The following is a 26,664-nucleotide window of genomic DNA, read 5'->3' as shown; positions in this document are numbered from 1 at the left end:
TTCCATCAAAACATTACACACAAAAGACAACATTCCTCCGCCCAGGAGAGCAACCACCAAGAAAAGGTGTTAAAACCAATCCTCGCCCAGGACAACTGGAAGCTGCTAGAGACTGGAATATGCTGGCAGATGTTGGTCAATGGCTTATTTTTCCACCTGAGATTGCCACCACTAACCTTCGACCAGATATTGTCTTGTGGTCTAGATCAGCACGCCTTGTTCACCTGGTAGAGTTAACAGTGCCATGGGAGGATGCTGTAGATGAGGCGTATGAGAGGAAGAAACTGCGGTATGCTCAACTAGCCACTGAAGCGGAACAGCGAGGATGGAGAGTTCGGGTTTACCCAGTGGAAGTGGGTTGTCGAGGATTTGTGGCACACTCTACAACCCGGTTTCTCAGAGACGTCGGATTCAGTGGCCAAGAGTTGCGTCGCACAGTGAAGAACTTATCTGAAGCAGCAGAGAGGAGCAGCAACTGGCTGTGGTTGAGACGGAAAGATTCTGGCTGGGGACAGGTAAGTAAGCTGGGCTGAGTTGAGTGGGGGACGGAGGGGGGTGATGCTGGGACGCCAGAATCACCGTCGAGCCCTCTTGAGGTGTCGTGGGCTAGTCGACGAAACACTGAGGATGGAAGGTGCCCACTTGAAAACCCCAGAGATGTACCCTACTTAGCTCAATCCAGACGGTTGTCATGCTGATGCGCTGGGGAGGCCGCACTTTGGTTGATCCCCGGAGCCAGCATCGCAGCCGTTGTGTGTGCTGATGCGCCAGGGAGGCAAAATAAGCTGATCCCTGGAGCCAGCATTACACTTCAGCCATTAACACCAGACAGAAGGATCTCTACATCATCATATGGAAGGAAACGTAAATGGATGGAGACGCATATGGATCACATTAGTTTACTGTAAAGCTACGTCTTAGTTGGTGCTTATCTTGGCGAGAGCCGAGTTCAAATCAGCATGAAGTTTTAACATCTACTCTCATGTAATGGAAATCATTAGCTAATAGAAAATAAACAATGGTAATTTAAAATATCAATTTGCAACATCAATGTGTATAATACCACTAAGTCAGACGTTTTATAGCTTTTTGTCCTTTTGCTAAATCAAAATAAATTCTGCCAAACGTATAAACTGAATAAAATGAATAAAAGTAATTTTAAGTTTATAATCAGCCTGGTTATGATAATATCTATGATTCTAATCTAAAAAACACAAATCTCTGAAAATAATAATAATAATAATAATAATAATAATAATAATAATAATAATTGTTAACAAGATGAATGCAAACCAGCAGTCACTGGGTCCAGAGTTCAGCTCCCTAACCTCAAGCCTACAAGCTACAAGCTATGGCTGTGGACGCAGAGGTGTTGGGATACCCCTGCAGTCAAACTCCTAGGAGGCTCTCTGTTTGCTGTATCCTGTTTCTCATTGCCTGCCAGTACACACCCATGTCATTTTGTATTGCTTAACTCATATTAACCTATGGGGTAGACACAGGTTAATCCTAGAATTAGATTAGAATTATGACACCACTATCCTTATAGCTCCGTACGACAAAACAAATGACAAAACCAATAACAAGTGTGCTGACTATGTTGGGTTTGTGTATTTTATGCAGTGTTATAGTTATATAAGAAGAAAAGTTTCATAAGGCTGCTTCACCCACCAAGGCTCATCCCGTCCTACACGTACCCGTATTCTTGCAGTGTTGGTATTTTTGTACTTTTTAAAAGTCGCTACTGTATAAGGATAGCAAATTTAAACGTATCTCGGTGGTTTGGTTTTGCCATTTGTCTCAGCTTCCATGTTTAATATTTTGCACTTTAAATATCGCCTCCAGAAAGTACAATATATGTTTTTGACAAATGCCTTCATACATAGATGAGGTTTTTAATAAGTTACGGTTCTAGCATGTTCCCCTTGTTCATGCCACAAATTAGTATAAATGATAAAGAAACTTTGACTTCAAAGGCTGTACATATTTTCTCTGGAATAAAGATTTTGAAATCAATCATATTAAAATTAGCCTCAGGGTATATACAGGATAACTAGATCAATGAAAGAACACTGGCCTTGCTTTCTTCCAATACATGGTCTCATAAAACTAGTTGCACTGACTGACTCTACAAAAGTAAGTCACTGATTTAAAAAAAAAAAAAAAAGTTTTTACTTTTGATTTGCTCATGCAATTTTGTTTAGTAATGCTGGTGCAGTATGTAATGTACGTATTTTACCATTTGCCATGTAGCATAAAGTGATTGCCTGTTTTCTATATCTGTAACAATAAAGTGCATTTAAATGTTTATTAGTTACACTATCTGTTTTTTTCTATGTGTTTTTTGATGTATCGCGGCCCTCGTTAGAACCTAGTGGATTTATATTGGACCGCAATATATCGAGTGGGTGGTGTATTCTCAAACTTTACGTGTCTTGGTGAACACCTGGAAATAAACTTCACTTCTAACTGTCTGAAGTCAATCTGCCATACCTAGTCAATAGCTGTTTATGTGAGTTTGTGTAATTATCTGTAGCATCTGTAACTAGTGTAATGTAATTAACATCCGGACTGAGGAAGAATGATGAGGTAGTAGCATTTCTTGGGCAGTTCAGGAATCATCAACAAATACTCCCTGCCCGCTTTTTGGATTTATGTATCAGCAGGTTATCTTCTTTCTTGATGACTTTTGACATCCGGAGCCACACCAACTGTGCTGTTTATTGCATTTACACATACTAACAACCCTCAGGGTGCCACAGTACTTGTTGGAAGGACAGTGTACTGTGTGATAATCGGCATTGCAGTACAGGACACACTGATGAAGACAAAAGCCCAGTGGCGCACAACTCTAGCCCTCCACATTCATTCCCGTCTTGGCTTTAGTTCTAATCAGGTCCTAAATTAGTTAATTTACCATCATCAGTTTAAATGAACTGATTTAGGACCTGCTTGAAATAAAGACCAGGACTGGAATGGATCTTGAGGGTCACATTACTTGACTTAGTTTCTAATCAGTTTTACCTAGTACCTATGTTACCGGTACTGCAAACCTTATTTACTGGAATAAAGGTTTTTTGTTTTTTTTTCTTGTAATAACTATACCATTGAAATTAAGTAACGTACAGTTTCAATGTGTTGTGTGAAGTTCTCAAGCAGAGAAGAATGTCACATAACTTATAAAAGAATAAAGGTACAGTGCCCATGTTATTAGAAAGCAACTCCTTTATATCATCTGCCTTGACACATTCCCTGGGCATTGGAGAAGAAACAGGTCAATCCTACCTGCAGGTATGGAATTCTTCTGTGGCAGAGGGCTCTTTGGAGTACCAGGGGAGTTGGTTGGTCGTTCCCAGGTAGTTTCTACCAAAATAAAGGCAAAATATTAACTTAAGTTAAACTAGAAGCAGTGGGTGATAAATAAGAAAGATGTGGTTACAATCTCTGGCACCATTCCTTCCTGCTGACCTAGAGAGGATTGGATAACTGGTGAGAAACTGGGCCGTGGAGGTGCATCATGATACTGTCTCCATCACCAGGAAGAAGTCACTGAATAAAACACCACTAACAGTGGTTCAAAGCCTCCTGGGAGACGATCTAGAGCACTCCTACAACTACAATGATAAACAGACCTCACAAGGTCATAACTGGAACTAATGCACACAGTTCTGTTTTGTTTTAAAGCTGTTAAGGGGCGTTAGCTTGGAGTATATGAGCAAAGCCATTATTAACTAGATTAAATTCCCATTGTGTAAAAAATTAAATATAAAGTTGTACTGCAACTACTAAAAGTTCTTGGTTTCTAAACTTTTCTTCTTTCACTGTAATGACTGAAATAGGAATAAAAAAACACTTCAGCAGCTCTCACTCTGGATCATTTAAGAAGCTTTGTATGAAGAATGTTACTTTGCTAGTGGTTTAGTTGTAGGAAGTGGTCACAATACCATTTGGCTATTATAAGTAGCACTGACATTTGAATGAAAAACTAGAGACACGAGTAAATTAAACCACTACTGTGTTTGCCAGTATGTGTCGATGTATGCAACACGTGCACACAATTGCTGGGGGTGGGGGTGGGGGATTAAGTTTTTTTTTTTATAACAGAATAGCCATCAGAATAAGGTAAAACTGAGTCACTTGCTGCCATTCATTAAGATAAACGAGACCCAAGTAGGTCAACACAAGCTGTAGGCTTCTTCAGGATTACAACTCCTACTTGTGTACAGCAAAGAAAGAATCCGGCAAAGAGGGGGAGGAAAACCTCAAATTATAAATAGCAAGCAAGCCTGTCTATGAGTGTGTCTCTTCTGAATTGACTGCCTTCTTTGTCCATAGGCCCAGTGGAATATGCAACAAAGACTGAAAAACATGAATTATAATGTGGAAGACAGAAGCCAATTGACTCAACAATTGTGATGTCAGTTGCCATGTGGCTACTGCCAGTTCCCAACAGTCTTGAAGGAGAAATTAAGATTTGTAAAGGTAGCCTTCAAGAATTAATTATAAGGTTAAGATTATAAGGATGCTTGCTTGCAGTATGTTGGGTCACTGGTTCACACCTAGCCTCTGCCCTGTTACAAATGCATGTATGTATAGCCTGCTTAGCATTCTAGCATTCAAAGTTCTGGGTCTCACAGTCATTATCTTGTAAAGGCCAAAAATAGAGTAACAATAGAAACTAATATCCACAAACAGAAAATTCACTCAAGATATAACAAAATGTGCAAACCAATATCTTCAACACTTTAGTCACAATTGCGGTCCGGTACGTTTGGTGTAAAATGTGAACAACAAAGTCCAATAAAGAGGTGGCCTCAGTCTGGTTCGCTTGCTAAACCTCAATGTGAACAACTGCTGGACTCGACCCTTGTACACAAAGGAAACGATCTATGCAAGATAACCTGACTCAGAAGTAAACATTTTGTGCTTAGTTTAGTTCATATTCTGAGGAAACAAGCACAGCAAAAAATTAAATGTCCAGTAGCGGTTGTGATTCAAAGACAGCGAGGATGCTCTCCCTTGATTTCCTGGCCTCTCCTCCAGTGTTCATCATTGCTTTCTTCCATAGCAATATGTAAGAATCTAAAACATGTTATTAAAAAACAGAGCAATACATCAATAGCTGCCATCTTTCAAGATATCAAGATGCCTTGCAGGTTATTGTAAACATCTAGTTCACAAACCAGAACTAAACGAACCGAGTGCACTTGCAAACTGCATTGTGAACACAAACTAACTCAGTCCTGAAACAAAATGGAAATGGACCAAGAAAAACTAACTTTAGCTCACATCCAAATGAACTTGGTCCCTTTGCTTGCAGATGAGTAAGTGTGAACAGCAAGCACATTGATACAATGTTTCAAATAAAATGAAGCAGACTGAATCTGTTTAAAACCAATCTAGTGTGAATGCAGCTTTAATGATAAAACTCAATTCACAACACAAATTATTAATAGTTTATTTTTTGACTACTGTGAATTTGCTGTGTTCTGGTTTACTATGTCCTCCTTTTACTACGATTTAACACTCCAGGAACACCCACACTTTGCCCCAAACCTGTCAGATTGCAGGTTTCTGTTCAGTTGCCCTGTGGGGTGATTTATTATTCTCTCTGCAACAGATGCTGTGTTGACATTCCTGAGGCATTAAATGCTGACAACATGCTATCATTTTCTGCATATCGATATACTTTAGCAAAAAATGTCGGGTTTGCAAGAAACAGTTGCTTTTCACAAACAACCAATATATATATATTTTTTTAATAAAATGCATATTTGTAATAGTATGCATATATAATTATATAATTTGCATACATAGCTACTGTGCATTGCTTTTTAATATAACAAAATTACATTCAGCACGTTACACTCTTACCCACTGCTCAGTATTGCTTAACTTTTTAAACTTGCTTAAGCCATTTAACTAATTACAATTATGTAAGTCACTACAATAACCAAATCATTTATTTTTGCCTACTATACATTTCATTCAACTGAATGACAAACACAATTGAATGGTCTTCTAGTGCAGTATATGTGGTCTAGGAGAGGTGCTGTAATGAAGCGGAAAACAGACTATATTTTTTTGTAATGATAAATCTTACAATTGATGCGGAAAAGTGTTGCGCTGTTGAAACCCTTCAGGGCATTACTATAATTTGACAAATACATTTATTTAGTTAAATCCATAAATAGTTACCGATGTAAAACGATTACAGGACATGTGGTTTTAAGGTCAAGTTTTCAGTCCTGGTTATGGAACTTAAAAAAAAATACTGTACATCCACGACAGCCCCAATTAACACAGTTTTAACTGATAAGTTGCTTGTATGCAGTACAGAAGAAAAGAGTACTTGATTAACTTGAAGATTGGGTTAAAGCTTTGTGAATATTGAATGAAGCCCAATATTACTAAGCGGTTTACAAGCTACTACAGTAAATACCCTGTGATAGACCTAGGATCATGCACCCTGTACCACAGTATTGTCCCCTGTGTTTGACCCCTCACTGAACGGGATTTGTTTATCAAAAGGGGTGCCTCTGCGGTCTTTACTGCGGGTTTATCAATTTAGACTGATCATCATCATCATAGTGGTATCATGTTCATATATCTAATTTACTGTCCAGCTCTGTACTTGTTAGATCAGAATCTGTTTTACATTTTTAGAGTGACGTCACTGAGGTGACAGAGGGACAAAGCGACAGCTTTTGGTAGCCATTGAAATTCAACTACCAGAATGGGGAAGTGTAAGAGAAATTAGAAGTTCCAGCAACATCAATCAGTTGCCAGGCATTTCAAAACATTCCAAAGCACTTAGACAGGATATCTTTGGCAAATCATATTTTTAAAACCTTCTTTTTTACCCTTCAACAAAACTAATTGAACTTTAGTAAGTCGATATAATCAGTAATAAAAACATCTTTCGGTTGTACAGTGGAAAAGAGGCATAAGCCTCTGCAGAAATCTTGCTTCTCCAATGTATCTGTGGGTTAATGTAGTTATTGACCAATCTTACACAGATGAGAAAAATGCTTCAAAACATTATAAAGTATGATGAGTAACACATTTCTAACAGATGTTTAAGATGGTATAAGTCAAATTGTAAAGAGGACAGTTTGTTTTGCTCTTTACATATACCTATACAATGAATGTTTCCACTTCAGCATGCATATTACCTGAGGATATACAGGCTTAAGAGTTTTGCATATGAAGAACCACTTTTCTGATTGTGATGAAACTGGCTAACAACCTTCCTTAGCTGAGGTTATTGAGTGCAGCATAATATGGGGTAGACGCTATCTGTCTGTAGGTCTGTATGTCACACTTACATTTTTATGTGCATGCAGTTTTAGAAACAGCTACAACTCTGGCATTAGAGAAATGTTAAAAGTCCTACCTATTTTCACAATGTACTTGTTGAACGTTGGTGTTGTAACTATTGTATTGACATAGACTATGTTGATGAAGTGGTTCTCTGTGTGATGTGTTGATGCATGTGCAACTGCTTCTGTGTCCCCACAGAACCCCTTGGAATCGAGGTCTATTCTGGTCTAAAAAAAACCTCTGTTAGATTTTAGTGGAAGTCATTAAAAAAAGCCTATAATAGCTTTAACAAACAAAAGTGAAATCCTGTAAACACAAATGCACACAAATCCTGTTATTTATTGAAGGCATAAACATATACTTAGCAATGAAATGTCTGTTTATCACTTGGTGGCCTGGACACATTCTGTCATGCACATGTCAAACCCATTACAACTGCTTTTCTCTCAGAGGCTTATGTTTATGTGTTCTGGCTCCTCTGTACACTGGTCTGAAACCAGTTTAAATGAAACTTCTGTTTTGTATGTATTTTGCTTAATTATCTATCTTCCATTGATCACAATTACCAGAATTTCATCTCCATCCACATATATCTATTGTATAATATATACTTTTCTAGATTATAGCCTGCATAATCAATGAAAAAGAACATCAGCACTTTGTTCAACTGGCTTCATATTACCAGGGTGGGATGATTGTCAGGTACAATCAGGACCCTATAATATCTTGGCAGGACAGAGCCTTGATATGGCTTAAGCAGTAGTTTCAAACTGGTGTGCGAGACAGTATGCTGCATAAATCCTTTCAAACGTCGGTACCTGAGTGGTTTTTTGAAGAATTTGTTGCATTGTGAGAATTGCTTATTTTCAGTATAGGCTGCGAACCGTGCCTGAAGATTAAAGCACATAGATCTACAAAATGTTTCCATAATCTCAATTTTACTACAGTATATGAAAGCTGCACACATTATAGTTTATTTTTTTTTTTTACAAGAACTCAAACTCGCTGAAGTTTCAGGCTTTGGCATGAAATTCCCTGTACCAATCACTGCTTTTCCTAAGAAAAAAACACTAATAACAAATTAACCTTTACCATAATACATGCTTCTTTTATGTAGGAAAATGTGTTACCTGCGAAATGTCAAAATGACATATTAGGCAAGATATACAGGAACTATTTTGTTAGATTTATGTACTTTTAGGGTAACATTCAGAGATGTAGAAGTCATCAAATTAAATACTTTATTATCTGGGGAATACATTTTGCTCCAGTGTACTGGAATGTAATAAATGTTGGTACAGGAATTCTACAAATCAGCGAGTGTCTAGCATATGGTTATGCAATTAGTAAGTCTGCCAACTACAACAAACTATAGTTCATCTTTCAGAATGACATCTAAGTTAAAATTAAACTGGCAAAAAAATAAATAAAAAAAAAGTACAAATACTGGTATAATAATTTAGTGTTTGTGTGTTACAAATACAACTGTGAAAAGCAGGCACACAAATCCTCTACAGATCAATGTAACACAACATTACACTGGTTTGGATTATGAAAACACAAGTCAAGATTTTCCCCATAGCCTATTCCCTACTCACTACTCATCGTACCCATTCTCCCTACCCTAAACCGATAATCTGCTGTGCACATAGCACAGCTTCTCAACAAACCTCTAACATTATCTATGGATTTTTCCAGCAGGTGTATAGGTTGATCAAATGGACCCCTAAGTAAGACCATGAAGCTATCCAACAGGGTGGGCCCAAACACCCAAACAATCTTTACACATGTCCCTAAAAGGTGGTGCCAAATTAGACAATATGGGAATGGCTGACCTAGCAGTAAAAGATAATTGATAAATGAATGAATGTATGCAATTAATTAATAAAATGTACTGTCTTTTTCACATGCATTACTGTCAATGTTTAACCACCCAGCTGCCCATTTAGTCAATTTCCATGTCAACATTTTTTTGCATATTTTTCATTCTTAGCCCTCAAATAAGCAATTTGGACAGTTTAAAAAAAGGGCTTTATTTTTAAAAATACACACATTTTTATTGTTATTATGAAAAACAGAAATATATTATTTCAATAGAACTTAAATAACTTTAAGTTATTAAAATTTGTTTTCCAATGGCAGCATTATATATGTATAAATAACATCTTTATTTTTTCAGTTGCAGCATTATAATAACAGTGTGCCAAATAGTCATTGTGCAGTCATATAACTTTTTAGAAATAATTGTGTGTTATAGATTTCAAAGCAGATGCCCATCAAACTCACATCAGAAAATTTGCGTGGCAAATTTTCAATCACGTCATATACAGGGTCATTAGAAAGCTTACCACACAACGCACCATATCATTGCTGTGGTAAACTTACTTTCTACTTTTACTATAGTTAAATAAGAATAATTAAAAAGGGGGGGTCACGTGACCTTTGTGAATGATGGCTGCATAGAAGATCTTCTCCTCGCCTCCCCTCGTTTATTTTGTTATTCTAAAATATTAAAACTCAGCTTTCACTAGTTTTTTTTCTACATTCGCCCATCTGATATAACCAGGATTTCAAACTCATCAAAAAAGAGACCTACATCGCACTCATCTTCTCCATGCAAGGGGGAAAAGAGCAGAGTTGATTTGGATCCGACCCCCATTGTCGAGGCGTGCATGTCTCAGACTCGTCAGTATTTCGAGCATATATTATCCTGTATTGAAAACATGGGTCTCAAGACTGATTACAGGATTACAGCATGTGAGGCCAGGATGGACCGGATAGAGGCTAAGTTGGCGGACCTGGAGGGCAGAAACCAACGCAATAATCTTCGTCTGGTTGGCTTGAAGGAGGGATATGAGGGCTCTAACCCCATTGATTTTCTATCTAAAACTCTCCCACTATGGTTCCCGACCTGGTAAAACCAGCGAGATTATGCGTGCTTACCGTATATATTCCGACCAGTCCAAATCAAGGGACAGGCCTTGCACTCTTTTTTTCAAACTGCTGAGGTACTTGGATCGTCAGGCAGTGTTGCAGGCAGCTAGAAAGAATGCCTCTCTGTCTATGGCTGGCAATATTAGGGTTTACCCAGACTGCAGTAACATTACAGCTCAGCGCTGCAGTGCTGTCTCCCACACCATCACCTTTGCTCGTTCTAAAGGCCTACAGGCGTCCCTCCTTTATCCAGCGACTGTTAAGATTAATCACAGCTCTACGGATAACCTCTTCCAGTCTCTTGACGATGCCCAGGCCTTTCTGGACTCCCTCAGCCTGGCTGGCCCACTCCGGGACCGGTTCTTCTCCCATGTCCCTAATGATGAGACTCGTAAGGATGAAGGGAAGATGAGTGTCTCTACTGCGCGTCGCCTAGATCTCGGCTGAGTGCTACACCGGTATGGGGAGTTTCTCTTTTCGGCCGCTGTCTGCTTGCGACAACGTGGATCATCTGCAGTGACTGAGTCTTTTTTGTTAATTTCATTTTTCTTATTTTTTCTGATATTTCTGTTGCATTTTTTCCTGAATGTTATCTCGAAATAACTGAGGTAACACTTTAATTTCCTGTAAAACTTGTTATATTTGTGTTGATTATTTGTAATTTGGAGATTTGTATAATATTTCTAATGGGGGGGTGGGGGGGAGATGCTGTTCACCAGTGTCACGAGCATTTATTGTGCAGGGGTGCTGGTCCTTCTTTTTACCAGTAGCATACTAATGGTTCTGTGGGGTGGGATAGTGGGATTGGGGGGCGGGCGGACGAAGGGATTTGGTGGCGACCACTATTGGGGGGGGGAATGAGAGGTATCTCGATGAAACCATTTGCTGTGTGTTTTTGGTATAACCTGATTGACCTATTTCCAGTTAATTCGATCTTGCATGACATTGTTTTTTTTTCTCTGACCCGTATATTTATTTTTTACTTTCTTTCATATCGATCTCTGATTTCTGATTTTTTAAAAACTCTTTATTTAGTAGGAAAAGAGGAAGGTAACATACAATTGCACATATTTGTTTCAGACAAAAAAATAATAACAGTCCATTTTCCTATTTTTTCATCTTTTAAGAACTATTTACAATTTGCCCAGGGAGATGTTGTAAATTGTCCGTTGTCCTTTTGTGTAGTTTTAGTGTTGCCTTCATAGTACAGTCAGGTCTCAGAGGTGTTACAAACATAATCCATTTTGTCCAGTATTTTACAAACTTTTCTGTTTGCAGTTTTAAAGAAAAAGTCGATTTTTCCATTAGTTAAATGTCATATACAGTATAATATCTATCCATTCTTCCACTATTGGTACTTCTTGTGAAAACCATTTCCGTGTTGTTGCATTTTTACTTGCTGCTAAAAGTATTCCCAATAAATATCTGTCCTTCTTTTCTATTAATTCAAAAGAAAAATGTCCTAAGTACAACACAGACTGTGTTTACATGGACAAGTCATGACAGTTTTCCTCATGATGTTTTGGCCACACTTCTCAGGAATTGCATTTCCATGAAGTTATGATTTAGAACGACAAATCTGGCCGTGACCACGCAAATTACTGCAGTCATAGTGATTTAGGGGAGGGGATATTTAAATGACCCTGTCTGCCTACTGATTAGGGAAAGAACTACTTTTAAAATCATGAGGAGAGCTTGCATGCGTTGCCATGAAGATAAAAACATTTAACAAGATACATGAATTCATGTGTTACTGTGCACATTCAGAATCACGCCACGCTACTTGACTGGTTACCTTTCCAACATATGCACACACACACACGGCACGCACACACAATTATATAAAATATAATTTTTACAAGTTTTACTACTTAGAATTTATATTTGTGTGTGTGTGTGTTTGTGGAACATCTCAAAGTTACATTTCATTAACACTAGAACTGCCTTTTACAACACATGTTTTTATTTTGAATATAACCTACAATATTCAAATTTTTTTATATATGTACAAGCCTGTTGTTATCTCTACAGGACCTGGCTATTATCACTTTCTTCGTTTTGTACAAGGTAGGAGAGATTTCATCTTGAAGCTAGCCACAGCGCTTCAGCAGAAACATTTCGATAACAAACTGCAAAGCTTTAGCCAGGCTGTAGCAGCTCAACCTGGATTGTTTGCTGCAAGTGATGTTTGATATGCTTGTGCAGATGTTTGATATGACATGCTTGAATAAAACTCTTGAGTTGTATCCGATAGTTTGTCTTTCATTTTAATATTGATAGTGTTTAAAATGTACCAGCGGTTGTAGATATGAGTATAAACGTGGCAGTTCTGGGGGGGGGGTATATTAAGTCAGAAAAACGGGAACTTGACTGCTGAAATCTCCTGAGCCACAAGCACGATTCTTGCTCCGGTTTACATGGGTTTTTACAGCTTTTTTATCATGAGAAAGCGATTGACCCTGCCCTTAAAGTCGCGCTGACCAAAGAACGTTATTTTGCTGTTTTTCGTGACAAGACTGTAGAGCATGTAAACCCAGCCACAGATAACTCTTGAGGAATTTCAAAATTGAGAATTTCCTTTAAAGCCTCTCCTATACTGTGCCAGTATCCCTGCATATTTGGACCAGAATATATGTGAGTGATTGGCCTCTTGACTCCCACAATTTCTCCAGCACATTGATTGTGCACCTGTCTGATGTGTCTTTTGTTTAGGGGTAATAAAAAAAAGGTTAGATTTTTCCAGCAAAATTCCCTCCAAGTCTGTGAATTAGTGGAACTCCATTGAAACCTGCAAATATTTACCTAATCTTCCTCTGTAAGTACTAAGTTATTTTCTTTTTCCCATTTATTTTTTATACACTTTGTTGAATCTGGTTTAGATACCAAAAAGCTATTGTATAACTTTGAAATTATTTATTCACATTCCTTTGCTTTATGTGCTGCAATGGATATCTTAAGTATTTGATTATCAATTATTTTCATCTTATCTGTCCTTATTTGTTTACAAAAGTACTGGAGCATCTGGAGATATCTGTAGAAATCCTGACTTTCCAAATGGAACCTTTCTTTTAAAAGTTGGAAACTGTCCAGTTCTTTATCCATAATTGTGCAAAAAGCAGTCAAACCTTTCGCGGCCCAACTTTTGAATCTCTGATCTTAGTTAGCTGGTACAAATCCAGGATCAAAAGCACTCCATCTTAACATTTACTAATTGAATTTTTTTTTATAATTCCAAACCATAGCTTCACTGGCATTGTGACCCAAGAGTTCCCAGTATCAATTAATTTTTTTGCAAGCTCTTCATCTGCCAGAACTGCTTGGACCGTGAATCCTATTGTTATTGAACTTTCAATTTCTTTCCACCTATCTTTATAATTTGAATTACACCAGCATACCAACGGTCTGATTTGGGTAGCATAGTAATAATCCTTTAGACAGGGCAAAGCCATTCCACCTGCTTCCTTTGATAGCTCTAATGTTTTGAATCTAATTATTAGCTTCTTTCCCCGCCAATATAAATCTTGAAATCATCTTATCCCATTCTGTAAATTGTTTTATTGGTACCTCTAATGGAAGGGTCTGGAATCTTAATGGATTCAACTCTGGAATTTAAATCTAATAAATTCCACCTTGCTATATCTTGTTTAAGTTTAGAATTTAAAGGGTTATAATTTGTTTCAAATAGTCTTAATATGTCTTTATGTAAATAAACCCCTAAGTATTTAATTGATGATACATGCCACTGTAGATTATATTTTCTGTTTATCCTAGTTGGAGGATCATAATTATAGGTCAAGACCTGAGTTTTTTGTAAATTTAATTTATAACCTGAAAAAGACCCATATTCTTCTAGAGATGTCATTAATTCGGGGAAAGAGATTGTGGGGTCCTCTAAATATATCAAAACATCATCTGCGTATAGGGCAATCATGTTCTTCCCCTCTGATTTTTTTTTTCCTTTAATTTTCTGGATCTGTCTTATCCATTGTGCTAAAGGTTCAATATATAATGCAAATAGAAGTGGGGATAAGGGGCATCCTTGTCTTGTACCTCTTTCTAGTGTAATTGAGTCTGAGTGGTGGCCATTAATCTTGATTCTTGCAGACGGTGTTGTATATAATGTTTTAATATTTTTTATAAGTTCCTCTTGAAAGCCAAATCTATCTAAAACTTGAAATAGAAATTCCGAACTTACAGAGTCAAAAGCCTTTTCGGCATCTAAGCTAACTAAAACTGCACTGATTTTTTATTTTTGAATATGACTCATTATATGTAAGGTGCATCTAATATTATCTTGAGTTTGTCTATTTTGTATGAAGCCTGTTTGATCTAAATGGATTAATTGTGGTACTATCTTCTCTATTCTCTTTGCTATGATTGACGTGTAGATCTTATAGTCTATATTGAGAATTGAAATTGGGCGATAAGATCCACATTCTGTTTTATCTTTCCCCTCCTTTGGTATGACTGAAATGATAGCTTCTTTCCATGAGGGCGGGGAGATCCCCTTTCTTTAGTGTCCAGTTGCAAGTAAAAAGCAATATTGGGGCCAATTGTTCTTTAAAGATTTTATACCACTCAGAAGTAAAACCGTCAGTACCAGGTGATTTATTTGACTTAAGGTTAGAGATTGCTGTATTTAATTATTTAATTGTAATTATTGAATTAAGAGTGGAAAATGTAAAGAGTTTAAAAATAACTCTGTACTCTGTCCATTTTCATTATGTGGCTGGGTATATAAGTTCTTATAATATGTTTCAAATGCTACTTGAATTTCTTCTAATTTACAATGTAATGTTTTTGTTTTTGGATTTCTTATTTTATAAATAGTACTATCTGCTTGTTGCTTCTGTAATTTTCTTGCTAGTAATTTTTACAGATTTGGAGCCCGATTCAGAATATTTTTGTTTTGTGAATGTTATCTTCTTCTCTACTTCCTCTGTGTGTTGTATATTTATTTCGGTCTTCATTCTACATATTTGTTTTCTTTATCCTGCTAGGGGGTTGTGTTTAACATTTTCCATCTACTTAATTTATACTCCTTTTAGAGAAATGAGTCAATTGGTGGTGGGGAAATTCTTACAGAGAATAATACTTCAGTGAGACTTTCCATCCTTTTCCTCTTATAACAAAACTGGAGCTTAATAGTAATAATAATACTAATAAGAATAGAAAAAAAAAAATCTGAGTTATCTTTAACAAGTTCAAATGTATAAGCCAAATCCTGTGCATTAATTGTACACAATTATCATCTTATATCAATCTATTGCACATTTTTTCAGAAGCTTTACAGTGCAGATATGCAAACTAACTCTCACAGTCTCAGTCTTTTGGAGGAGATCTCTGACGGTAAGCCTGGAGCCTTGTTTTGTACTGGTCCCTTGAGGGATTCTTTTCTCTCCATTGTTGCTTTCGGTTCCTCACTATCTGCCAGGAAAGGTTTTGAAGCTTTTCCTCCAACGTTTTGGGTTTCTTGAGTACGCTGATTAGAAAGCCCCTCTCTGCCAGGACTTTCGTTGCATCCTCCGCTGTGTGATACAGCTGAGTCCCAGTTTAATAGAAAATGCACAGCTGAGTCTGAAACCTTATTTTATTTTCTTTCAGTACTTTTTTTAGCCTCTGAGTACTCTTTGCGTTTAAGGACTTAGGGAGCATAGTCGTGGTCAAAGTATATTTTCTTATTTCTCCAAAATATGTATTTCTTTTGCCAGGCCTTCCGAAGTACCTCATCTTTTGTTGTGTATCTGAGGAATTTTATGACAATAGATCCAGGGTTTGCTCTAGTGTTGGCGGATTTAGGCGTAAGTGCTCTATGAAGATCCAGATCAGCAGACAGATTTAGTTATTTCTTAAGCATCGCATTTGCTTCAGATTCTTCAGGGATACCGTACACTAATATTTTCGTGTCTCTATCTGCCTTCCTGTTCGGTCATTTTAGCTTCCAGCTACTACTATTGTTTTAGTACTTGAGTCAGCACATCCTCCATTTCTGACCCCAGGCCTCTGATTCCTCAATGCATTCTTCCGCTTCTTCTGTTCTCTTAGTGGTTTTGTGCAATCCCTCTGTAAAATCTACCAATTGTCTGTTAATGTCTCATCTGAAATCCAATAGTTCTGGGTAGATTTTCTCCAGGCTGACCTGAGAATCGTGTGTCCCTGTGTTTCGGCTGTAAAAAAAAGCGGTGAGCTACTACAACTGCGATCATCCTCCACCAATTCCTCCCTCTCTAACTGTTTTGTTGTTTTTCGACCCCTGCTTCTGGTTCTCATATTCATATTTGCAAAAAAGCTAGTTATCTTGACAATAGTCACTTTAATTTGGGATATTAAATCAAAATACCGGGAGAGCAACTTTTTTTTAGCTGCCATGAGGCTGATGACGTCACCGGAAGTCCTCTGAATTTGTTTTTGATACTCATAACTGACATAAAGGTGTTGTCTTGGAATATGCAAGGGCTTAACTCTCCCAACAAACGGGTTTGCTGTCTTGAACTTTTGCGTAGAAAAAATAGATGTTGCCATGGTGCAGGAGTCTCACCTTTAAACAACAAGACGTTCCTAGATTTGCTACCAGACACTTTTATGTGGTCGCTTCCTCTTCTGCAGATAATAAAACAAAGGGCTCGCTGATTTTATTGCGCCGTAGTTTTCAGATCTCTATCTTGGTTACAGGGGGAGACGGGGAAGGACGAATAACTTATTTAAAAACCTGCATTTCGGGTAAAAAAAAATTGCTTTTGTTTCAGTCTACGCCCCAACGACGTTTGATCCAGACTTTAGTTCATTGACTAAATTACTATTAGAGCTGTCTGACTTTAGTTAAGGAATTCACTTTTCTTTCATCGAGGCAATAAATCCTTCTCTAGGATCGATTTCATTGTTGTATCGAAATCTCTCTTTTCCAAAATGCATAATATTGATATTCTACCAATGACTTGGTCAGATCACAGCACTATGTACTGTAGGCTAGTACTCAATGACATACCGAATTGAGCCACACAATGCCTTTAATACTACTTTATTACAGTACGAATCAGTTCATATTTCATTCCAATCTAAACTGGATGAGTTTCTCGATTTTAATCGTGATTCAGTGAATGATCCTTGTATTTTATGGGATGCAATAAAGGGCTTTATAGAGACTCTGCTTCATTGTTTGCCTGTAATCTCAATAAACATCATTTGAGCAAAATTAAATATAGAGAGAGGTTCTTTTCGTAGAGATCTTAATACTGCTATTATATCTGTATTGCTGAAGAAAGAGAAGGACCGCTCTCTTTGTGCTAGTTATCACCCTCTATCATTGATAAACACGAACATTAAATTATATGCCAAGGTACTCTCTCGTAAACTTGAAACATACATGACAAAATTAATCTATCATGATCAAACACGATTTATTAAGACTCGATTGGCGACAGATAACGTTCACCTCCTCCTTCATGTTATACATACAGCTATGGACATTGAAGACCCGTGTGCGGTCCTTTCACTAGATGCTGAAAAAGCTTTTGACCATCTGGAATGGAACTATCTCTGGTCTGTCCTAGAATACATGGGATTGGGGACATAACATTTTTATATGTGAATCCCTCGGCGATGGTGCGCACAGGTACCAAATGCTGTCCACAGTTTGTCATTTCCAGAGGCACTCGTCAGGGCTGCCCTCTCTCCTCGTTGTTGTTGGCTCTTTCACTTGAGCCGCTAACACAAGCAGTTCGCCAATCTACTACTTTTATTCCTATCAGCATCAACAATACGCAGCATTGCATATCGCTTTATGCTGATGATGTGTTGTTATTTATTAAAAACATCTCCCAAACGCTCCCTCACATACTTGCTCTGTTTAATGATTTCAGTGCTCTGTCCTGTTGCTGCTGAACACTGCAATGACTGATATAGTTTTGCCTGCAAACATACAGGTAGTTAAGCATTTTAAATATCTTGGTGTGGAAATTCACCCATCTTTACACTCGACTGTACTCGCTAACTTTAGTACGATTTTCAGACAGGTCGAGGCGGACTTAAACAAATGGATGCAGCTGCCTAACTCGAGCCAAGCCCGTATACCCATAATAAAAATGAATGTACTCCCATGTATCAATTTTGTCAGTTTGATGCTTCCACTCCCTCCTCCTGTCGGATACTGGGATAAATTGCAATCGACAATCTCTAAGTTCGTATGGAGAGGAAAGCGGACACGTCTCAAATTTTATACATTGCATCGTGAGAAATCCTCAGGAGGATTGTCCCTACCAAATTTCACATTTTATTTTTGGACATTTGTGTTGTGACCGATCACAGCGTGGTTTGATGCTGACACTCCCGTTTCATGGCAACAACTAGAAGAAAATGTAGTGTTACTTCAGACTTCAAGATTTGTTTTATTCTGGTATTTCTCTTAAACAATGCAAATTACGTTTTGGTCCTATAATCTCTTATTTGATCACAGTATGGCGATGGTAGAAAAACACACTGAACTTCGAACAAAATGGTATTATGATTCACCTATTTTTCACAACACTGCACTCTTGTCAGGTGGCCGCCCTTTTGTTTTCCCTCGGTGGCGCAATAGAGGTGTTCACACTTTGGCAGATGTTACTTTAAACAACTACCTTCGTACATTCCAAGACCTGCAATTGCAATATAATTTACCAGGTACTTCTTTCTTTTTTTATTTACATCTTAGCTCTGCAATGCACGCCTATGGTGTTCCCTGGGGGACAGAGTTACCATCTCATGCTTTATATGATATGTTGAACACAAACAAAAGGGTTGGTCTCCACACATTATACTCACCTATTAAGAGCCTTGTATAAACTTTTATATGGAATAGGGACATAACTTCTGCAAATGTAGACATTTGCTGGGATACTGTTTGGGGTCATTTGTGCTGGGCTTCTGAAAACCCTAATCACCAGCTGATCCACTTAAATTTTATTCACAGAATATATCTAACCCCTCGGAGACGATTTCAAATTAAACTCACTGATACCCCTGTTGTGTGCACTTTGTCCCCAGGGATCCATGGGCACCTTTTTTCACATGATTTGGGAATGTCCGGATGTGGCTGTATTCTGGGGTCGGTTTATTTGACTTTATCCACTATACTCTGGAAAATCATTCCTTGTTCCCCTTTAATCCTTTTGTTAAATAATGATTCATCACTTGATCTGTCTCTACAGCAAAAGCGGATTTGGCTGGCTGGCCTTACTGCTGTTAAGAAAATGTTGGCCCTGTGCTGGCAGTCTCTGCATTCCCTTCCCTGGCGTCAATGGACCCTTGCATTCCTTGGTATTATTTATATGGTGCTTTCTATCGCTCGGGGGCCAGGGAGGGGACTGTACAGGCCTGGGAAGCGGCCAGAGATACTATTAAATTGCTGATAAACCAGTCCTCAGCTCTCAGTGTCTGAGTAGGAGGGTGGAGGGTAGGGGGTGGGAGGGGGGATATGGGGGGAATGTTTTGTTTTATTGTGTTGTACTTCCCATTTCCAAATAAAAATTTGATCCCCAAAAAAATAGCTAAATTTTAAAGTGACATTATTTTCATACAAACTATCTTGATACAAGCAATCTGATACAAATCTGATACAAAGACATTTCAGATGGCTATATCCCACCAATATCAGGGTCTGCTCTATATTCACACTTTTCAAGTAGTGTATTCATCTTATGTACTGCAATTTTGAAACAGGGAATGAACCCATCTATGAATTACACCTGTATCAGTTTACTTAGTAAGTCTGCTGTTTAAAGTGACAAATATTTTGAACATCCTTGGCAAGTTTTCACTAATCTTAGGAAAGATTGAAATAAGCAGCAGGTGGTCTCCATTTCATGGTTGCTCTAAAAGGGTGCAGTGATTCATTCCATGTTTTCTTTTTAACAAGGCACTCTTAACACCACACAAAATAATAAATACTGAATTTGGGGGCTGCACAATAAGAGGTTTGGATTACAAAGCATTGGTTAGAACTCTTTAATTGTATCAGGATCAGTGTTTTGCTAATTATAATATTAAAAACTCATAATGGAAAAAGATAGAAAACGAGTTTGATTGCCTGATTATTAATCATCACAGATTTTGTCACTCTAGTCTAAACTTCAAGTAATGTTTGTTTCATTTTCTTTCGCAAACTTTCATCCAGATGTGGACTAGAGCTTGACTCATGCACTCTTGGTGCTGCCAGTGTTGGCTCCACACTCAGACAAGCGCTCACTTCCCTAGGAATAGGACTGATTATCCAGTGAAATGAATAATAGGAGGCATTGTGCAACTGCCCAAACTACTCTTCTCATGTTGTTTACTTGCATTTAACTAAACCTACCTATACCGTATTTGGAGATTTCTCTCTTGCTGATTCAGTTTTCAGACAAACTGAATCAGTTTTTAAACCATTCTTTTAATATTTCACAGGGTAAGGGCCAATGCGTGACAGCCACAGTCTAGCATAGTCAATATAATGACAGAAGTACAGTACATTCAACAGGACTTTGTTTTTTGTTAAAAATAGCAATAGATGTAGCAATGACACCGTACCAGCTGAGTTCTATTTAAATAAATACTTGGCTGTTTTGTTTGCTGATAATAATGTATTTCTTTCAAAATACAGTAGCAGATACAGACAGCTAGGAAATGAACTGTGTTTTAATATAGAAACTACACTCAGAATTCAAACGTTTTTTAAAAATGTATTTAAAAAAATACTCCTGTGCTTTACTTGTGAGTGCCCATTGTTATCTATTCTAGTACATTTTTTAATTTGTCTCCCTAAGAGAGTCCCGGACAAGTTGAGTAACATGTAAATTACTGTACTTGCTATTACGGCCACTAAAAGGACTTTAAGGCAGTGAAGCTACATATAATTTCTTGCAACAAATGAATACCATAGGATTTTAAATGGAAAAGCTATTAAAACTGCCAGGACTTTTTTAAAGACTATTTTGTAAAAGTTGACGTGAGCATTGTGGGCAGACTGGGAGTGCAGTTGCACACACTATAATTGCTGTGTTTATAAAAAACAAAACGAAACAAACAAAAAGAAAAAACAGATTCTTGTCACAGGTACCCTCACTCGAGGGAAGGTTTATTATTGTTATTATTATTACTTCAAATGGTAACTGCCAGAGGCTATCTGACTGGAAAGTACTCTGTGTGAAGTTTTTTTTTTTAATAGCAGGAGATCTGAGCACTCAGTGCAGTTCCATTTAGCTTTGTTCAGTCCACTACACTTAGCTATCCACTATCATGAACCTCAAGAAAGACAAACACCATCATTTGAAACACGATTCTAATTACATCATACACATTTGGGTTTGTGTCTTTTAAAAACTTGCATCCAACTAATCTTTGCAATATGACATATTCAAATAATATCTTATGAGATTTTTTTCAGACAGAGGTACAGTAAATATATAAAAAAAAGACAATGGACAAATACAATATTTAGACTTGTTTAGTAACTTCCATTAGCAAATGTGGAAAAACAGAACTTGTCAAATCAAGATAAAATCTGCAGTCAATTTCCAGGATTCAATTTTCTTTTTTTTTTTTTTTTTTTTTTTTTACAAAAGGCAGAGGTGGAGCGGAACTTTGTGGATGATTGAATCCAGAAAATTGAGTGTGGAATTTTTTCTTGATTTTATGACATTGTGATGCTGAGTCTATGCACCAGATGAGAACTTAGAAATAATTGAGCAAACACTTAGAACTAGAAAATCTGTAAACAAATTGTGTAGAAGTACTAAAAAGATATATTAACAAAACCTTAGACTAGAAAAAATATATATATTATTTATTTATTTATTTTTTTGTTACATATATTATGTACTGTATTAAAGCTCATCTGAATGACATTCTAAGCTCCAGCCAACTTTGATCACCATGGTGATTGTTTCTAAGGAAGTAGAATGTCTTTTCCCCTTTACACAATCGCTGGTTGCATACATCTTGTCTAGTTATGGATTAACATTAAAATTACTACATCCAAGTGTTAACAACTAGAATTCTCAGTTGAGTCAGTGCCTCTTAATCCATAACAAAAGAGTTGATGGAGTAATGTTTCTATACAAAAAAGAGAAGTGCATCTATACTTAACCCCTCTTTCAGTTCCAGACACAGAAGGAGTTTTCCTCATCCGTTCACGCTTGGCTACCAGTGGGGCCACTTTGAATTCAACACACTACTGGTTGCAAGGAATTCAAGCAGAAAAATTCAATGGGGGAAAAAAAGGCAGGCTGGGAAATAAATAACTGTTAAACAAAGTGATTTAAATTTGATGACTTTTCATATTGTGTTTCCTCTGCCTATTTTATTTTAATGATGAGTCCACACCTCTCTGGTCACAGCTGGTGGTGCTGGTTTTAACTGGTTATGCTAGTTGAACAGATCATTTTTAGTGGTTTTACTTGTAAAAAAAAAAAAAAAAAAAAAAAAGCCAGTCAATTCCATGCTGTTTTACAGTCACAAAAGCAACAGACTGTTATCTGCACTCTTAAATGACACCGACTGTGTTAATAATTTCGTTGGGGTCCAACCGCCATCAGTTTTCTTTCTTGTTTCAACAGTAACAGCATATCAACTATTGAATATGTTTTTATCCATTCAGAATCTTTAAATGATGTTCTTGATCTGAACATGTCCCAAGCTCAATTGTGAGGGGAAGAGAAGAATGTTTGAGTGATCTGCTCAAGCAGCATACCCTGTTCCTGATGTACTATTATACTATTTCAACTGACAACCATGTGCCATGCTGTGGAGGATGTGAGGACAGTGTAATAATGAGCAGCATGGCTGTTCAGCTTTTAGTGTAACTACTGTAGTACAACATACTCAATTAGGTGTAGAACTAAATAATGAAAAGGTGGGTCAGCTAATGCATTTACTAATCCTTAAGCTGAATCTAAATAGCAATGTTTTGTGACTTGCTTTCACGACCAAGTTTCCAGCTAACAGGCAGTCTGTGTTAAGGTGCTTTCACCGAAAGTCAGGAACGGCTCTAAAGTTCTAGTTTCATCCAAAAGATATAAGTAATGTAGGCTAGATCAGACTAAGGGCCTCATTCACTAAATGGCAGTAAATGACGATTAAATTATTACAGCTTGGTGGGGGGGAGCCACACGCGCGCAAAAATGAACCAGCGGTAGCTCTATTCCCTAAGCTAATTATATGCACAAACAAAGCGCGCTAAATTATTAATTTGTAATTTGTCACAGCGCGCGGAATTCAGCACCCAGAATTCAATTACACGTGGAATTATGCATGAGGTTTACACGTACTGTATTATATAAGGGTGCTCGAAAGAAAAAGGTAAGTACGGTTCTGAGTTTGTCACAATGACAGCGACCAAGGAGGACAGAGTGAGGAATCTAACGTTTACAGACCAGGAGCTAAATGTATTAGCAGAAGAAGTTGTGGGGAATTATGAAAGGCATTTTGGTGCTGAATCAGCGAGAACGTTAACTTCAATGAAACATTAAGGACAAAATAAATGTGCTTTGTAGGAGGAGGGCGGGGGTCTTGTCCCAGATCATAGCATCCTGCGAGACAGTCAAAGCAGGTAAAGTAATTGTTAATGGAACATTTATGTTTAACTCTGCAAATCAAATACATATGTGGTTGTTCAACTTCTCCCTCCGATTTATTTGATAATATGAATCAAAAGTCAGCAAAGCACTCTCCTCTCATAGGCTCACGAATACATGGTCGCCGCCCTCGTTCTTACGTAACTGGCTAGCCTACTCAACCTTCTGCATACTAGTTACTACCAACATTCTATTTGTCCAATCACAATCCTCCGCTGAGGTTATGTCTCTCTTTTCAATGATCGAATCATGGAATCTCTTTGCCTTGCTGTGGGCCATCTCTCCGCAGTGGAGAGGTTTCCTCCAGAAGGGGAGGGGAGGGGGGGGGGGGGGGGGGGTCTTCTCCACTGAGCAGTGAGATTAGTTTAAAAAAAAAAAAAAAAAAAAAAAATTGCATTGGTGGCGCAGTTGCGGGGTGCCAGGGGTCTCTTTTTGGGAGAAAGTGAAGCTCACTTCCCAACCTTACAAGCCCAGCAGGCGCAGGATTCGTCCTCCGCGAGGAAGGCTTTCTGCTAGTCAAGGGGGACCCCTCTGCCAAATGTAACTATCACTGTCATCTTCCCATTCTCTCCTCTAGATCCTCCTTGGGGGAAGTATTGGTTGTTTCCCAGCCTTGAAGACCGAACAGTTCGCTCATACCTCCGCGAGGGTGGCTCTCCGCGAGCCAAGGGGAATCTCCTTACTCTTCTCTAAGTTATAAGCACATATCTTCTATTATCAATTCCTGAGGTCTCTTCCTCTACGCAGCCCTCGATCATGTCCAGTGAATTATATTTAGTATTTTTAACAGAGGCAAAAAACAACCAGATACATAAAACAAAACAAGTATCGTGCCGGTGTATTCCCAGCACAAGTAGCAATTGTTGTACCTTCTTTTTATATCTTTCTCTCTCGGACTCCTCAACCCCAGTCAGCAAAAGCTGCTGGTTTTTATAGCGGTCGAGGGATTAACTGACTATCAACTACCTTGTTTATCCCCTAACCACATTCTGCATGGGATTTCTAATACGCGTAGTCGACAGTCAGTTTGTCAATTAATTATTAGCTGCCAACCTCGCATTCTCATGGGATGTAGTTTGGCAGAGACGAGAAGCAAACATTGTCCGTGCCAAACTACAACAATAAACACAAATACATTTCAATAGTAATAATAATAAATACACAAATAATATAAAGAAACACAAGGGCAGGGTGCACAGGTGCTGAGTTTTCAAATTCCTGGGGGGGGGCTGAGTTAGTCGTCATGCCGCCCCCGCCCCCCCCAATGCCACGCTGCTGTTTTATTATTATATTGTACTTGTAAAAAAAGAAATAAAAAAAAGTGTACAAAGTAGTTTTACTGTAAAATACTAACATTGTGCTGCTGCTGTTTAATATATATATATATATATATATATATATATATATATATATATATATATATATATATATATATATATATATTAATTCTGCAGTTGATTTATCTACTAAAAAATAAAAATAAATCAGACAGACGTCTAATGCAGCGGACTTACATCTTGAACTCTACATTGATAATAAATATAAATAGCTATGAACACACTGAAACTTCTTCAGTACAGACAGCAAAAATACTGGGCACTGGTAGTTTCTTTTTAGAAGAGTAGCGATTGATGTCAGTTGAAGTAAACACTTAAAGCACCAATAGGGCAAATAGTTTTTTTTTTTTTCCAACTATTAAGATTTTTTTTTTGCAGCTCAGTTTCCCTCCAATAAAACTTACAGTAAACAACAGCAATAGGTAACAGTAATCAGCGCTCACGTCCTCGGCCAGACTGGCGTGTTCATAAACCATAGTTCCCCACAGCTTGCCACAATACCTATAAACAATAATTATTTAAACCAGTAGAAAACAATATGGGCGAGTCTTTGAAATGAAAACAAAAACATACCTGGTAAGCTGTTAATATGCACACAAGTTGGAGAAGTCTCTCGCACAGCTCACCCGACAATTTAGCGAACATGAATGTCTGCAAACAGCAGTGCTGGAGACCTGGCGCAACGCAACAGAAGAGAGTTCCTGCACTTTTATTGGTAGATGGAACGGAGTTCCCACACTTTTTGAAAACTTAAAAAAAAAAAAAAAATGTAATATTTTCCAGCAAACTATGTTTGAATTTGACCACACACATGTGAAAATGTATCAAAGAATATCGCCGTTGCCTCTGGAAGTTGAGACAGCAAACTCACGTGGAGTGCGGTTAGACTCAGTCAACCTCTGTACGTGCTCATTGGAAAAGACAGTAACTGTGCGGATTGTAGTATGTCCATGTTTGTTATATAAATTCATGAAGACTTTTTATTTTTAGTTAACATATGTTTGAAACACTAGTCTTATCATATATTAAAGTTAAGAAAAGTAACTGATCAGACCACTGGTTTTATAGCCTATACACGATATTTAGAAATTACAAAAGCAAATGTAAAAAGAAAAAAACATAAGAAAATATTAATGTATTTAACTTTTACTCATTATATACTGTGGGAAGAGGGATATGATTTTTGTTTCAATGCTAGTATGTGCTGACCGTGGTTTACACTTAGTCGCTTCCACATATGCTTCAAGTTCAAGTTCTTATCTGCATGTGCCTGGTCCAGGGTTTTGTGCCTAATTGTTGGGAGCTGTATGCAGATCATTGCCTAGGCATGTTATATAATCTTCAATTTTGAACATTTTCTTTTTTTAATTCACTAAAAACATTTTACGTTGTATGAAGAGATAAGACAGTTAAAATATTAAATTAATTTATTGAGAAGAAATGCAAGTTACAAATTACAGGTGGAACCCCAGTTACCTTCATTT

At 37.6% G+C, this 26,664-nt stretch overlaps 1 protein-coding gene across 3 annotated transcripts in view; it reads right to left on the bottom strand.

Moving 5' to 3' along the window:
* LOC117424147 (growth arrest-specific protein 7-like) overlaps positions 1-26,664 on the bottom strand; it is a 149,719-nt gene that overhangs the window by 55,206 nt on the left and 67,849 nt on the right. For all 3 annotated transcript variants that reach the window (XM_034040260.3, XM_034040261.3, XM_034040262.3), the window contains exon 3: positions 3,286-3,363. In XM_034040260.3, coding sequence (XP_033896151.3) covers positions 3,286-3,363 — 78 coding nt within the window. The remainder of the gene's footprint in view (positions 1-3,285; positions 3,364-26,664) is intronic.

The sequence above is a fragment of the Acipenser ruthenus genome, chromosome 19 (assembly GCF_902713425.1).
Source record: "Acipenser ruthenus chromosome 19, fAciRut3.2 maternal haplotype, whole genome shotgun sequence".
Classification (NCBI taxonomy): domain Eukaryota; kingdom Metazoa; phylum Chordata; class Actinopteri; order Acipenseriformes; family Acipenseridae; genus Acipenser; species Acipenser ruthenus.
This window is presented reverse-complemented; position numbering and strand designations above follow the sequence as displayed.